This window comes from Drosophila innubila (genome assembly GCF_004354385.1).
Source record: "Drosophila innubila isolate TH190305 chromosome 2L unlocalized genomic scaffold, UK_Dinn_1.0 4_B_2L, whole genome shotgun sequence".
NCBI classification, from domain to species: domain Eukaryota; kingdom Metazoa; phylum Arthropoda; class Insecta; order Diptera; family Drosophilidae; genus Drosophila; species Drosophila innubila.
Window position 1 is genome coordinate 654,862 of NW_022995372.1, and position 17,305 is coordinate 672,166.

General features: G+C 35.4%; 2 protein-coding genes across 2 annotated transcripts in view; one reads left to right on the top strand and one right to left on the bottom strand.

Annotated features, from left to right (window-relative positions):
* The window catches only part of LOC117781110 (POU domain protein 2), a 43,756-nt gene that overhangs the window by 9,228 nt on the left and 17,223 nt on the right, over nt 1-17,305 (top strand). The window contains exon 4 of the mRNA XM_034617831.1: nt 16,078-16,782. Coding sequence (XP_034473722.1) covers nt 16,078-16,782 — 705 coding nt within the window. The remainder of the gene's footprint in view (nt 1-16,077; nt 16,783-17,305) is intronic.
* On the bottom strand, nt 5,805-11,045 carry LOC117781111 (neprilysin). Its single transcript, XM_034617833.1, has 2 exons — nt 10,086-11,045; nt 5,805-6,772 (listed from the first exon to the last, which is right to left on the bottom strand). Exons 1-2 carry the CDS (start codon nt 11,028-11,030, stop codon nt 5,828-5,830), a joined length of 1,890 nt encoding a protein of 629 aa, XP_034473724.1. The 5' UTR covers nt 11,031-11,045; the 3' UTR covers nt 5,805-5,827.

Sequence of the window (17,305 nt, forward strand, 5' to 3'; positions counted from 1 at the left end):
TTTTGATAGGAAAATGAACCCTCTTAGAATCAAATTATAAGTGTCGTTTTGTACTAATTGGACCACCAGGAGCTAAATAAATTAGAATCATATGGAAATCTAACATATTCATAATTTGCAATTGAACATTAATAACTTGGTCCAAAAATGCTAAAATTTTAAGAACAAAATATGTAAGATGAATGTTTTTGACTTTAGACTTTACTAAGTCTTTTTTTTTTTTTTTGAGTGTACTCTCTGCATCTTGATGGTTTCCCCTACCTGCCTCTATTTGGCTTGGTTCATCATTTATCTTGCGTGCGGTGCGCAAAATTTGAATGCAACGCCGACATCCGTCAGTGGTTGCAACTGCAACTGCAACTGCAACTTCAACTGCCACACATCTCAATGATCTCTCTATATGCTTATTCGTTTCCATTGTTGATTTTTTTTTTTTATAATAAAATAAAAAATGAGTTTCGTGTGGAAATTAGATCCTATTTGGCGCAGCGTGTGATTAGCGCGTCCCTTTGATGATGTTGATGATGATGATCTCCAATAGGCTCCACATTTGTTATTGTAATACTTGTTGTTGCTGTGGTTGTTGTTGTTGTTGCAGCTGATGATGTGTTGAGCCACAGCACTGGCAGCTTTGATTTATATTCAATCAGCGCTTGAGATCAGGTTCTTTCAGCTCTGCAGGCAATTAAATTCAAATCAAACATTTATTTAAATTTTATGCACCGCTTGGTGGCTAATTAAATTGCACTTTCTTGAATTAATTAATCATGTTCGTGCAATCTTAGGAGTAACTTTTATAATAGAGCAGTTCAATCTAAAGATCAAATTTTGTAAAAATTCATATTTCCAATTATAGTCGATTAAGTTTTGTCAAAGTTATGTTAGTTGAAAGTGTAAATACTCGTAGTTTCGTTTTAGAGATCTATAATAATTTATAGTGCAGTGCTGGGTATATTATAGTCGATCACTCCATGAGCTCGGTCACTTTAAAAAAAGTTATCATAGTTTAAAGTCTATTTCTGCTCATACATATATTTATCCTATTAAGACTAACACACTATGGTCGACTATTCTAAGATTAAATTTTTGGCATATTTCTGATGGTTGAAAGTCTAAAAAAATTATTCAATAGAGATTTGGAAATTGATTTGTGCATATGAGAAGAATAGCGTAGAGCAGGGTATCTTATAGTCGAGCACTTGATCACTCGCTCTCATTAACGAAACTCTAACCTTAAGTGTCATACTGAGAACCGTCTTCTTGCTTTACCTTAATTATTTCTCAGCCCAAGACTAGTTGCATTTCCTACAGAAACTGTCCCAGAAATTCACAAGACAGAACCGGAAAGGCGTTAATTATCCATGTACCGAGAGATAAATAGAGAAACAGAGTGTAGGAGAGAGTGAGGAAGAGTAAAATAGAGACAGAGCAAGGTATAGACTGACCCATCTAATTTTAATGTCTGAGCACATAACCAAATAATGGATCATTAATCAATAAACAGCGTAGGAATTATCAGGTCACATAAGGAGCACACAGCTGACGCCGCATCAACTTCACACCTCAAGGAAATACCTTTTTCCAATGAGGCATGCAACATGCTCATATGCAACATATGTGACCATATAAATGCCGCACTAATATAATTTTAATCGCGTCAAATTAAGGGTTCAATGCACAAAATGCAACTGCTATCAAAAGAAAGAAGAACTTTCCCATCGAACCGCAAATGCAATATGTTAAACAATAAAAACAATAAGTAGGCGTTCCGCTCCAAGCCAAAGCACACCCTAGAAAACCCCGAGAATCCAAAAGAAACTCTTAAGCAGCAAAAAATTAGATTTTTAATTAAAATAATTTCATATGCAATTTAGATAATCGTTTGCAAAAATACTAAGAGAAGGAAAATGCGAGAATCTAAAACGAAGCAAATGCAGAAGACAAGTCGACTCGGTAGTCCACGTAGACCCAGAGGAAGAACAAGTCCAAAGATCCAACGATCCATATGCGATTTGTTTGCCGCTTTTTCGGCGCAAGCAATATTTTTATACACGTTGCTTTAAAAATAAGTTAAAGGGTATATTGTACTTGCTGGAGTGTATGTAACAGTCACAAAAGGCATCTCCGATCCTTTTAAGTATATATATTTATGATCAGAATTAACGGTCGAGTCGATATAGCCATGTCCGTGTCCATGTCTTTCTCCCAGTGTAAACGCATCAATCTCAAAAACTTTAACATATATGGACTTTAAATTTCGTATATAGGTTCTTAAATACCAAGCGCAGGTCAAGAATCTTTTTTTTTGGATCAAACCCATATCATAAAGCTGGCATGGGAAAACTCTGTTAAAAATACAATTTTTGTATGAAAAACTGTTTTGTTTTTTGAGATATCTCGACAAATTTGACAGATAATGCATTATAGTTAGTCTTATGCATCCTCAACAAGTTTATTTTAAAACAGTCCACTATATCATAAGCTGCAATACGACCGATCCATCGAAAATCAAGTTTTAGAATAAAAACTTTTTTTGTTTTTTTTTTTTTAATATCTCAACCAATCTGACAGATAGTGTTATTGTTATGTTTTCTTTTACATTCCAACCACAGGGTATTCTACTGTCAAGTGCGTTCGACTGATCCGCTTTGTGTTTTTTTTTTTTTTTGTGGGGCGTTTACCAAACGAAGGCGGACGGCAGAGCATCCAAATAAAATGAAGCACTTTTTTAATACAAATCGCAGGTGAAAAAGAGAGAGGGAGGCGAAGAAGGAAGAGGATGAGGAGAAAGAGAAGGAGGAGAAGAAGATGGAGTACAAGCAGCAGGTTGCATCAAGATGAGAATGCAGTCAAGTTTTTAACTCCAACTTCGACTTCAACTCCGTTTTCAACTCCGACTTCGTTTCCATCTCAAAGCTTAGGTCAGGCGCACACGCACAAGAAAAACAACACTCTTAACAACAACAACAAAATATTTAAATTGATCATCTCCATTTAATAAAGGCAAAAACCTCAACCTTCTGCAGTTGATTTCGTGGCTGCTGTTGGAGCAACCGCAAGTTCTTAACTTAATTTCGCAACGATTTTCATAATTCACCGTGAATTCACCGCAACGTTGGTTGGTGGCTCTTGCAACCGTTTTGGTAGTTGCTACTTGCCTCTGCCACATGCCCCCCAAAAGTTCCTTCAGTCTCCAAGTTGTAGCTGCCGTGACGCCCATTTGTTCAATTTCTGTTCCGCAGCTCCTCGAACCGAGGATGATGATGAGCCGCCTTGCGTTGTTGGGTTTCTTGCTTGTTGGGGGTGTCAGGAAGTGGGTTGGCTTAAGCGCTGTCTTTGGCTAACCGGCGACGTCGGCGGAAGCCAGCCAAGTCTTAAGAGACTTTCTGCATGTAATTATGGTAACATGGTTTTGGCAAGCTGTTTATACAATAGTCGCCCAGCCAGAGTTGTCAAGTCAAAATAAAAATTAAAAAAATTATATGTTTTCGTTGCCTTTTTAAAATAAAAAAATTCTTATTCACCTTAAATTTAATGTTTGACTTAGATAAAATAAACTTCAAATTAAGAGCATTTCCACAGCATTATTGTGTTTATTTATGTTTAAGCTATGTTAAAACTTATTTAAATGTTACAGAGATTTAAACAGTGTGACGTTAACAGTGACAGCGCTAAAAATGCGTATATGTGCATTACCTAATTGTTTTATTCGTTCATTCCAGTTGATCAGATCAATTGTATACTACTTTTTGGAGAAATTGTCTACCATAAAAAATGTTTATGTGACGTTAACAGCGTTACGATAATATAATCCGCAAATATAATACAATACAATGCAATACAAATGTAAAGCTCACTTGATGTTAAACATTATTGAAATGTTATTAAAAAATTATAGATTTAACATTGTGACACTAACATTCAAATTTATGTTCATAGGTTACTTTAACTATATTTAGTACAACTTCTTAAGATAAATTATAAGGTTTACTTTTATTTAATCCTTTGTTTGTTATGTAGAGCTCATCACTGGAATTGCATTCTATTTTTACTGAACTGTTAACAGTGTGACGATAACAGCGTGAGCTCTGTTAAAAGCATTTAAGTACTTTGCTTCAATATTTAAGCCTTAGTTAGTCGTTTTTTAGTTCTTCAGAAAATTCTGTGCCTGGCAACCCTGTTTTCTCACAGAACTGATTGCCGCAGAGCGTCTCCCACTCAGCGCAGCGGCTTCAGCTTCGCTGGGCAAGTTGATTTTTTATTACGCGGTCTACGCCTTTCATATTAAAAGACAAGCCCTGTTCCCAATGGTTTACATAAATGAAATTAATGCGCTCAATGCGCAGACTCTGCATGAAACTGAAACTGAAGCTGAACCTGATCTTAAGCCACACTCAGACTCAAAGGCAGAAAGCTGCAGTCTTCTTTTGGGTCGGGTTATTCTTCTGGGGCTAGAAGATTACAAATGGTCGCTCGTCTTGGCTAATTTGACTGGGCATTTTGTGCTGTGCGAATGCAATTATGAGATAAAGTGGGAAAGTGCACTTGAATTTCCCATCTAAATAATGGAAGATTTGCAATTTGATGTAGGGAAGATCGAAGCAGAACTAGAAGAGACCACCTAGAAAGACTTTTTAGGTAGTTGAAAAAAAATCTACACTTTGCATTTTGAAACTGTAAAATTAATGATGCGATTTTATGACCTGCAGATTATGCGCAAAGTCAGAGTCGGAGTCACAGTCAGACAAGTCACGCAGTCCTGCTGCGTCCTGGCTAGTATCCTTTCTACCTGGTACGTGGGCTAATAAGAGACCTGGCGCCGAAAATCCATAACAAATGCACGAAAATCCGTTAGGCCGACCGACAGACACATAGATAAACTCAAAAGTAGATCCTTAAACAAATACGAAACAGAGATCATTTTGTATGCAACAGGCAACGCTTCCTTTATGCCTATTTTATTTGTATTTTTGCTTACTTTTGTCTATTCTCAGTACGATCTCGCTTCTTGACTTTGCTACTTGGACTAATGATAGTAAAACTGTTATTCTTTTACTCGATTATTTTCAGTTTTTCAGCTGAAGACATTGCTCTCATCTCTTCCATCTTCCATCACATAAACCTCACCTTACTTTCTACACCTTTTTGTCGGTCTCGATCCTACGGTAGTTTACTGCTGACTTTCTTTCTTTATTTTCTTTGTCCTGTCTTTTGTTCGGCTCAAATACCATTAATTCGTAATGAGAAAGGTGTCACCCGGTTCAAAGTCAAAGACAAATATTAACAGAACCGCCCATCGTCAGGTTCTGCTTAAAATCAATTAGTTCTTATTCTATAAGGACTGATCATCAGCTGTACTAAATTCAGGACAGTTGTCATACATTTCTCATTCTCTTTACGTGGGCGTTGTGAAGTGCCTGCAATTTTAGATGGTCTTTGTCTATCGAATTGAAAGAAATTGCTAGTTTGCAATTGGTGTTTTTATATCTATAGAAAGTATATGATCAACAGCGATCAACAGATTATTCTTAGCGAATATTGAAAAAAAAATAATTAGACTCGCAATGTATTCTTGGTACTGATTTTTCATAGAGATATTGTGCGATCTTCATCAACAGATCAAATACTAATAAATAAATTAATGAAAAAATAAACAACCCTCTTTGTGAATTAATTGATCGATGTTTACATCTTCTATTACAAATTTTTATGGACTATATATTGTCTACTGAAAATCCGCTTTCTCTCTTCTAGAAACTTACCCCATTTATCCCATTAAAAAGACCATACCGTCGTTTTTAAACTTTTCAATCTTTATCTTTATTAACTACCAGACGACACACTTCTTCAAAGGATTCATTTCAGTGCCCAGTTGACAGTTGAAGGCCTCGCTGAACTCGGGCATATTACTGAGAGTACCCACAACCCGAAACTCCTCATAAGCATGAACATCGCTCCTCAGTTTACTGAGTTTATAGGCATTATCCTTACCCGTGCACCAGGTCTGGGCGAATTTCAAGAAGAAGAGCTGCTTATTGTTAAATTCAAGGCCCCGTAAAGGTTTCTCCTGCCACGCCCCGTTGCCCATGTGTCGCTTGTAGGCGTAATACGCCATGCGAGCTCCCACATTATCGGCGATATTATCGCCCGAGGTCAAAGTGCCATTTGTCTGAACTCCCAATAGGATAAACTTGTTATACTGGGATTCCAGGCAGCGATAACGTTCCTTAAAGTTCCTAAGAGACGCAGTTGACCACCAGTTGACCTTTTTGCCATCATAATTAAACTGATAACAGTAGGAGTCGAAACCATGGGCCATTTCATGCCCCACAATGTTGCCTATACCCGCATACTTCAGCACAGCTGGAAAGTCCACGTGGTAGAGTGGCCACTGTGACATGCCGATGGTAATAAAGGCCTGATTGAGAAAGTCCGCATAGTAGGCGTTCACTGTCCGCGTTGGCATTAGCAACGGTATCAACGCCTTGTCCACGGATCGCAGACGTGTACTCGCCCGATTCCTTTCCAATATCTCCAGATTCTCATACCAATTGTCGGTCACATTGATGTCACTGTAGACGGCATCGATGAGCTCGGGATGCTGCAGTTCATCACTGTAGCCGACGAGCACATCCATCGAAGCCAGTTTCGTCCTGGCCTGGGAACGTGTCTCATCATCCAGCCAGGTGTAATGCTCCAGCAGATCATAGAACGTATCCCTAATGTCCTTGGCCACAGTCAAAACATCCGCACGTCGCTGCTTATCAAAAACCTGCACAATATTTGATTTTTTTTTAATAAAAATGGAAAATCATTTATTCTTTGCATTAAAACCTAAACTCAGATCCAGAGCAAATATTTTTTTTCACAAAATTAGTTAAATTTGAATGCATAATGAATTAAGAGGCCAAACTATGAACAAAATGATGATCCACTTAAAAATCGGTTTAAATTTAACAAAAAAACGAAAGCTTGAAGTTGGTCAGACCTTTGACCTTTGACTTTACAAGTCCAAATTTTTGTTCAATTTAACATGATTTTTAACCAATAATTGAAAGGTCTCAGAATCACTTTTAAAGTGTTGCTTTATACTAATAATAATATAAAGATTTGGTTAAAAGCGAAAATTTGAGATTTTAAAATTTTGAATTTTCAAAATTTCAAAGGGGGGAGTCCATGCTCTAAAATCGAATCCGAGGGCAAATATATTTTTTTTACAAAGTTATTTAATTTTTAATGCAGAATGAATTAAGAAGCCAAACCATGATCAAAATGATATTCCGTTTGAAAATCGGTTAAGTTTTGACAAAGTTATGAAAGTTCGAAGTTGGTCAAACCCCTGACCTAGCCTCTTTACAAGTCAAAATTTTTGTCCAATTCTGGTTGATTTTTTACAGAAAAATAAAAGGTCTCAGAATCAAGTTTAAAGTGTTGTTTTATACAAACTACGATATAAGGAGTTGAATAAAAGTGCAAACTTGAGATTTAAAATTTTGAATTTTCAAAATTTCAAAGGGGGGAGTCTATGCCCTGAAATCGAATCGGAGGGCAAATATATTTTTTTTACAAAGTTATTTAATTTTGAATGCAGAATGAATTAAGAAGCCAAACCATGAACAAAATGATGATCCACTTAAAAATCGGTTTAAATTTAACAAAAAAACGAAAGCTTGAAGTTGGTCAGACCTTTGACCTTTGACTTTACAAGTCAAATTTTGTTCAATTTAACATGATTTTAACCAATAATTGAAAGGTCTCAGAATCACTTTTAAAGTGTTGCTTTATACTAATAATAATATAAAGATTTGGTTAAAAGCGAAAATTTGAGATTTTAAAATTTTGAATTTTCAAAATTTCAAAGGGGGGAGTCCATGCTCTAAAATCGAATCCGAGGGCAAATATATTTTTTTTACAAAGTTATTTAATTTTGAATGCAGAATGAATTAAGAAGCCAAACCATGATCAAAATGATATTCCGTTTGAAAATCGGTTAAGTTTTGACAAAGTTATGAAAGTTCGAAGTTGGTCAAACCCCTGACCTAGCCACTTTACAAGTCAAGTTGATTTTTTACAGAAAAATAAAAGGTCTCAGAATCAAGTTTAAAGTGTTGTTTTATACTAACTACGATATTAGGAGTTGAATAAAAGTGCAAACTTGAGATTTAAAATTTTGAATTTTCAAAATTTCAAAGGGGGGAGTCTATGCTGTGAAATCGAATCCGAGGGCAAATATATTTTTTTTACAAAGTTATTTAATTTTGAATGCAGAATGAATTAAGAAGCCAAACCATGATCAAAATGATATTCCGTTTGAAAATCGGTTAAGTTTTGACAAAGTTATGAAAGTTCAAAGTTGGTCAAACCCCTGACCTAGCCACTTTACAAGTCAAAATTTTTGTCCAATTCTAGTTGATTGATTTTACAGAAAATAAAAGGTCTCAGAATCAAGTTTAAAGTGTTGTTTTATACTAACTACGATATTAGGAGTTGAATAAAAGTGCAAACTTGAGATTTAAAATTTTGAATTTTCAAAATTTCAAAGGGAGTCTATGCCTGAAATCGAATCGGAGGGCAAATATATTTTTTTACAAAGTTATTTAATTTTGAATGCAGAATGAATTAAGCCAAACCATGATCAAAATGATATTCCGTTTGAAAATCGGTTAAGTTTTGACAAAGTTATGAAAGTTCAAAGTTGGTCAAACCCCTGACCTAGCCACTTTACAAGTCAAAATTTTTGTCCAATTCTAGTTGATTTTTTACAGAAAAATAAAAGGTCTCAGAATCAAGTTTAAAGTGTTGTTTTATACTAACTACGATATTAGGAGTTGAATAAAAGTGCAAACTTGAGATTTAAAATTTTGAATTTTCAAAATTTCAAAGGGGGGAGTCTATGCTGTGAAATCGAACTGAGGGCAAATATATTTTTTTACAAAGTTATTTAATTTTGAATGCAGAATGAATTAAGAAGCCAAACCATGATCAAAATGATATTCCGTTTGAAAATCGGTTAAGTTTTGACAAAGTTATGAAAGTTCGAAGTTGGTCAAACCCCTGACCTAGCCACTATACAAGTCAAAATTTTTGTCCAATTCTAGTTGATTTTTTACAGAAAAATAAAAGGTCTCAGAATCAAGTTTAAAGTGTTGTTTTATACTAACTACGATATTAGGAGTTGAATAAAAGTGCAAACTTGAGATTTAAAATTTTGAATTTTCAAAATTTCAAAGGGGGGAGTCTATGCTCTGAAAACGAATCCGAGGGCAAATATATTTTTTTTACAAAGTTATTTAATTTTTAATGCAGAATGAATTAAGAAGCCAAACCATGATCAAAATGATATTCCGTTTGAAAATCGGCTACGTTTTGACAAAGTTATGAAAGTTCAAAGTTGGTCAAACCCCTGACCTAGCCACTACACAAGTCAAAATTTTTGTCCAATTCTGGTTGATTTTTTACAGAAAAATAAAAGGTCTCAGAATCAAGTTTAAAGTGTTGTTTTATACTAACTACGATATTAGGAGTTGAATAAAAGTGCAAACTTGAGTTTTAAAATTTTGAATTTTCAAAATTTCAAAGGGGGGAGTCTATGCCCTGAAATCGAATCCGAGGGCAAATATATTTTTTTTACAAAGTTATTTAATTTTGAATGCAGAATGAATTAAGAAGCCAAACCATGATCAAAATGATATTCCGTTTGAAAATCGGTTAAGTTTTGACAAAGTTATGAAAGTTCAAAGTTGGTCAAACCCCTGACCTAGCCACTTTACAAGTCAAAATTTTTGTCCAATTCTAGTTGATTTTTTACAGAAAAATAAAAGGTCTCAGAATCAAGTTTAAAGTGTTGTTTTATACTAACTACGACATTAGGAGTTGAATTTTCACAATTTCAAAGGAGGGACCCTTTGCTAGCAAGGGAAAATATTTATTTTTTTCACAATTATTTTATTTGAATGCAGAATGAATAATGGGGATAAACAAAATGATATTCTGCTTGAAAATCAGTCAAGTTTTTACAAGTTATGCAAGTTTAAAGTTGGTCGAACCTTTGACCTGCTACTTTACAAGTCAGGTCTTGTACTAACCTGGCCAATAAACCATGGCAGCATGGCATAGTTGTAGAATGTTTCGGTGGCAACACGACAATCGTTCTCCAAGCTGCCATTCCGGGTCTGTGTCTTCCACACAGCGTAGAACTTGAGCAGCACACGATGTTGCACATAGGAACGTAGAAGTTGCAAGTCACTGCGCTCCAGAAAATGCACAAGTTCTCCGATATCCTGCAGTTGATTCAACACAGGCCAATGGGATTTCTGTGTGCCATTAAAGGCCACATCAAAATAACGTGTCCAATTCAGACGATCATCTTTGTGACGGATTAAGAATTCTCCCAAAGTCAGTTGCTCCGTTTCATTGCGAATTTTGACCAACTGCGTGAGATTTCTCTCAAACTGCGTGAGGTTTGTAAAGTGTGAGAGAAACTGTTGACGCTTATTCTCATCATGCAGCTGAAAATCCCGCGTGATATTCAGCAGTTCCTTCTCATTAACACTGGCGAGCACCTTGCTGGGCATCGTAAGGAGTATATCGAATTTACGAATTGCCGTATTGTAGTGTACTTTTAGGGGGAGCAAGGGATACACATCGTAGTTGGACATGAAATTGATGTACATCCAATCCTGACTCACATTCTGATAATGTTGTTTTCCCTTTGCGCCATAACGATCATCGGGATTCTCCATAAATCTCTCGTAGCCCAGCGAGAGATTCGCTTTCATCTGCAGACAGCTGGCAAAGAATTGCTTGGCTTTCCACTCTGCACTGCTGGAATGATTCTTCTCCAGCAACTGTGCCTGTGTGGCATTTTGAAGAAAGCTCAAGACCTGCTCATCAATGCGATGTTGTATGGCCTGCAAGAAACTTGAGTTCCTTGCCTTTTCCGTAAGCAACTTGGACTCCTTCCAGTTGCCACAGGCATACTCATAGAAATTCTCACAGGGATCGACACTTTGATTCATTGTGGACAACATAAAGTCGCCATAATGTTGCAACAACTCCTCGCTGTGTTTGTACCCCACGGGCAGAGCAAACAGATCGACGGACGCAGGTTGTGGCAAGGCGGCTGACAAGGCAACGGACACTAGTATTAACGTGGCTAAGAGCGTATAAGCCATGACTGAACACGCTCAGCAACTGTCGAAAATGTTCTAAACTTTTCAATCAGCTCACAGCGCCAATTTATACACACGTGGAACAGTTGAAAACCACCAAAAAAAAAAAAAATATTGTTGAACTTTACTCTAGACTTTAATCGTTTAGAGATGAGCGCGTGAAACGAAGTATCTTTCATATTCTCATATCAAAGATTTTATGTGGTTAGAGGTCCCTGTTAGAGATGAGATCAAAAGGATATTATTTTAGATCCTTTTAATTTATCTAATCTTATGTAATTTTCAGAAAAGGGAATATTACACATAATTTATTCACATTCGTGGCACGAACAAATTAACGATACAATGGTAGCACCGATGAAACTGTATTGGATCTGTATATGAAAATCTCTTTGCCCTGACTCACTGACTGACTGCTCATTGCGCAGTCCAAGCCACAAGACCTAGAAGTCTGAAATTTTCACATAACATAGCTGCGAATATATTTAACAATAAAACAATGCCATAAAACGGAATTTTGACCTGAAACTGAATATTATCTTGTATATATATATTTAAAGTTTCGAAAAAATATTAATTTTCAATCCAATTAAGCTCCACTATTTGCACATAAAATCATTTATTGTTCCGTGTTCGTGTCACGACACGTTGCCATCTCAATGCCACGCTTTGTTTGGCACAGCTGACCCGTATATATATTTTATTATTTACTTTTTGGGCCTTTTTTATTGTTATACTAATCCCAGATCATTCTTCAAACTCACCACAGAAACCACAATTAGCTGGCGAAAAAATTTATTGTTACTCCAAATCAGATTTCAGCAAAATCTTTACGAAAATCTCGTCTCTTCTTTTGGAGACGAAAACACATTCTCCCAATTAAGCAAAGCTCGCGAAGTTTAAAGAAATTTAATATAAGTTATTTTAAGCACTTTAACTGGAGCTCTTATCACTCTTCACTTATCATTAGAATTTTTTTTATAAGCTATTTTAATCGCTAATTATAGATCAAAGTTCTTGTTGTTTTTGCTGCTGTTGGCTGAAGCGATTTTAAATTTGTTTTTGTTAGTATTGAATGTTGAATGTCACATGTTAATGACCCCGTTTTAAAATAATAGCCGTAATTATAATGCAAAACGTTTCTAAATGCTTTTTTGCCGGTATTTTGATGATGGCAATTGATTTAGATACAGATAGTTCGGTTCTTTTATTTTTTTAGCATTAGAAAGCATGACTGAAAATTGATTCATAACGAAACTTTAGTTTGCACAATGGCAACATCTTCATATGTGTTTTTATAAAGTTTAAATGTTAATTATGATTGATTGTTATTGTTACTTGTTAATCAAATCATTACCTTAGAATTTGAGATAAATTGTATGTTTATAAGTCTAAGACATGGGGAGAACTGGAACGTTATTTTTAAAAAATTAAATCATTTTAAAAAATTGATAATTATTTAAATAGTACTTTGGAGGAATAATTTAAGAGTTATTTTGCATGTATGTTATATATTTTAAATCATCTTTTCATCTTGGCAAATATCTGTCAATAATCGCAAAGATTCTTTTAAATATTAAAAGTCAAGAATTTAAATAAAATTCTTCATTATTATATATATAAATAATGAAACTTAGTTGAACACTTAAAATAATTTGTACAATAATAGCGAAACTAGAATGAAGAATATAATTTTCAAAATTTTTAGATACTCTATTAATATTAATATTACAATATTATAAAATAAAATCTATTCTCTAGATTATTTAGGTCAAGCTTAAGGTTATTAAGTTCCGCTGTACTCATTTATTCAAAACCATTTTATTTGAATACTTTGTAAGGTCATCAGGCTACTGTTTTTAAACTCAACTGTGAGATCATTTCATTGCTAGAATAGAGGGAGATTACCTCTCATTAATAGCTTCATGAATGGAGAAAAAACACGGTGTTTGGGCTAATGATGCATTGAAAATTCCAATACGAGTAGTTCAAGTCGAGTTAACCACAAAATGTTCATTAGAGCAACAATAAATAAAAACCAGAAAACTTGAATAATGAGAGTAGATCTTCATCTAAATATAAATATTCAGCAGGCTACTAGATTTACAAAATATTATAAAAGAGATATGTTATGGTATTTCGTTGATTTATGATTAAGTAGAACAAAGCAAAATGCTGTATATTAATGGGTCTATTTTTAGTGGCAGGAAGTCATCGACTGACCCAGAAATAAATAAAACGATGCCACGCGACATCAACAAATTTTTGGCATAATAGCTGAAATATTAGTTAACATTTAACCCTTTGGTTTCCCCTACTTTTAGAGGGCTCAGAGGTCGTGTGCTTGACACGCGACACATCTTAAAGATGCAAAAAAGGGTTACGGGTTTCGGGGTTGACAGGAAATTTGCGAGGGAAATTTGAGAGGAAGAGTGAAAGAGGAGGTAAGGGCAGGAAGTGTGGCAACGATTATGCATGAAAATGAAACGAAGGGAAAGTGATTTCTCATTTGAGTTAAAGGCGTGGCTTTTGCAACGAAAGCTGACTTTAAATTACTAGAAAGGACTTGAATGCCTGTCAAAGGACCTCAATGCATGTGCCAGTCAAGGTGAATGCCATTCAAACGAACTAGGAGTACCATAAGGTCACATTTTGTTGCACGAAATGTCGATGGAAAGGTGAAAGTTGCCGACAGCCTGCATTTACGACTACACTGCAAAAAAAAAGACTAAGTTGCAAAATCTAAAACATTCATTTAATATATTTTGTGCTTAAAATAAGACCAATTCGGCTAATATTGCGAATATAACTCTAATAAGTGGCAGCTTTTAATCTTTATGTACCTTAAACTCTTTGTCCTGACTCACTTACTCACTCACTAATATAAATAACATCTTAGTTTTTTTTTTTTGCTGTCTTGACTATTAATTAACATATAGGCTTATATTTATACTTGCGGTATAAGAGTTTTTGATATTATTAATAAAATCTAATTTGAAATATTTTTAAAACCAAGATCTCTCTTTAAATTTTAGGAATTTTATGTTCATCCGCGCATTTTTTAAACCAAAGTACTTAGTTCTGAGTACAAAATCTTGATTTTAAAACCTTTTTTTATTAGTGTACTTTGCATTGCTTAGACAGTTGCCAGTATATCCTGCGAGTCCTGCGTATCCTTGTTAAGGCAGCTGCAAAAAAAACGGCCACAAGCCACATTCGGCAATTGTTAAAAAGCTGAAAATTAAATCCTTTTTTCAGGCTCAATTTGTTGCATCCTTTTGAGCTGCATCTTAACGCAAGCTGTGCCAACCAAATCGAGCGCGCCAACAAAGGATAACCAGCTCCCCGATCCTTTTCCCCTCTTTTTATGCGTTTTTTTGGCGGTTTTCATCTTTGGTTTTTCTCTCATTTTTTGGCATTGTTACATTGCGATTACTTTACCTGCAACATGGCGATTAACACGCATCCTTTCGACATCCTGCCCAGCTACCTGGAGCTCTTTCCCCTGTCTCTTTGCAGTTCTTGCCTTTATTGCTTTCTTATATGCGCTTTGATTTCTATTGCGGCATTATCCTTTATCCTTTGTGCCATTGTTGCATGCACCGGCTGGCAAACACATTAGACTTGCAACCGAGCTGAAACCAATAACAGGAGCGGGGGCAGATATTCCCTCCTAAAAGTGACAGGATCTAAAAAGATCCCTTCCTTAACGACTTTCAATTATACCATTCACATTTAATATACTTTTTCCGAAACATCTCTCTTTTTACTCGTTTTTTATGATCCTGACAGTTGGGAGTTTTCTCGTTTTTATTTCATTTTTTGAATTTCTTTAGAAGGACCTCACGCAGCCTTAAGTTTATTAAAAATTGGTATTAAATTCAATTAAAATTAATTAAATTATTCTTTAAAAAAGGGGCACATATACAATTTTTAAACTTTGTCGAAATATTTATAAGACTCTTTTTTTGAAACTTTAACGGAAATATTAGCTAAATTGATTCTTGTTCAAATGAAAGCAAAAATCATAAAAATCTCTTTTTCGTCTCTTTTCGTCTCTCAAATTTAAAATAAGATTTTCTAGTCAACAATATTTTTATTATATAATATTATTCTTTGTATAAATCTTCCTTCTCTCCCTACGTCTCTCTTTCTCTCTCTCTCTCTCTCTCTCTCTCTCTGCGTCCATTTCCATTTCAAAAAGCGACATATTTTTCCCTTAAAAATTATGAAATGTCATCACCCGCCCATCATTATAAGAATATTTCTTTTGCCGATCAAAGAATTCTTTAATAGAGTTACATCACGTCACGTTTGAAAAAAGGGGCGCCTGGTCCTAAAAAGTGGGCGTGTCCTGGCACGCTTATCGCTTACAACGCCCACACTTTGCACAAATGCTCAGATTTCTTTTCCCAAACTGTGTAAAATGCTATGAAATCGAAATTATATACAGATTGATAATCAATCAAAGTCATAAACGAGTCGAATGATGATTCGAGCTGATTAAACATTAACAAAAAATGGCGTGCAAACCCCTAACTTAAGGGTGAGTTAACTAAAGGGGGGTTGAGGGGGTTAAACAAGGCCTAAAAGGCGTAGCAATATATGATGAGTAATTGATAGTGACATAACAAATCTGCCTTGTTGCAAGTTAGGTAAATGATAGAGTCAGGGTTGGAGTTACCAGGGAAGGGGGTGGGGGTTGAACCGGCTGTTGATAATGATAATGCTGCAACCCTTTAACACTACTTTCTTTTTTTTTGTGATTTTGGTGTAGAAAACAACAAATTCTCACTTCATTTTGTGTCTATAAAAATGCCATCATTTTTATGTGCTTTTTACCCCAATTTGTGACATTCTTTAACACTTTTTTTACCCCTTTTATATCCCTTTCTTTGATTTATAGCAACGCCTTCCATGTGTCTGCCAAATGCAGCAAGCTGTCGTACGAAAACAATGCTGCAGCCCTGGTATTTGAGACCAGTTGATGGACGCACCGGATATCATAATTATAACAATGCTAATAATCAGTCCTTACCGCCCTTTCTCGATGTGGGGGTGGGAATGGGAGTGGGCGTGGGATTAGGATTAGGAGTGGGAATCGGAGAATCCCAGACATGTCTGCCATATTTTGGCATGGAAATGCCGTCAACAGCAGCCGTCAAATCGCTGCCGGACTTTCTGATACCATTGCATGAAATCATGCTGCAACAGCAACAGCAACAACAAAGGCAGCCTGTGGCAACCACAACAACAACTACAGTGGCAGGGACTGGAGGCAACACAATGGGCACATTAATTAATAGTCTGCCGAGAGAGACATTTGCCAGCTCCAGCGCCAGTTTGTATGCTACAAAGTCATTAACCCAACAGCAACAGCAACCAGCTATAAACGTGCCACCAGCAAATGCCACACTTGCCACACGTCCACGACACAATGGCGAGCATTTGTTCGTGCGTCATTTTCACGAACGAGATCGTCTCATACGCGAACATCAATTGCAACAGCAGCGACTGCGAGACGAACAGGAGCAGGAGCAACAGGAACAACAACAGGAGCAACAACATCAACAGGAACAACAGCCACAGGATGTGAACAACAACAAGGATGGTAAGGATAATACCTTAAACGAATTGCGAATAATTTTTAACGAATTACAAAAAGGAAGAAAGGAAACCAAACTACGAAAGAAATAAAAATGATTCATAAATTCGAAAATCCAACTAAAAAATTATTCAGCTAAGAAAATTTAAAAAAAAAAAAATAAAGTCAATAATTAGAAAAGCACAAAATTAGGAAATATGTTATTAGGAATTACAAATTGGGAGAACACAAGTGAAAAGACAAAAATTTGACAAATTCAGCTTTAGGAATAATATTATGAGGTCTAAAATCGCTACTGAAATTATACATCGAACACAAAATTAAAGATTTTATTGAATTTTTACACAAGCTGGCACAAAATATATATATATAGACCATATTGATTTTGTCGTAAATGGTTTGACACAATGTTATGTCATTTTCTTAGTAGTAACAGCTTAAAAGACATAGTCAAAATTTCCTTTATTAAAGCCAAAAATTTTAAATAACATTATTTTAATTTTTGACTTTTTTTTTTATTTTTTGTGTT

Bases quoted from the DNA above. Each gene is read 5' to 3' on its own strand.
- LOC117781111 (XM_034617833.1), bottom strand. From the start codon at position 11,030: ATGTTGTCCACAATGAATCAAAGTGTCGATCCCTGTGAGAATTTCTAT. The intron at 6,773-10,085 runs GTTAGTACAAGA...AATATTGTGCAG, and splicing joins TGCCATGGTTTATTGGCCAG to GTTTTTGATAAGCAGCGACG.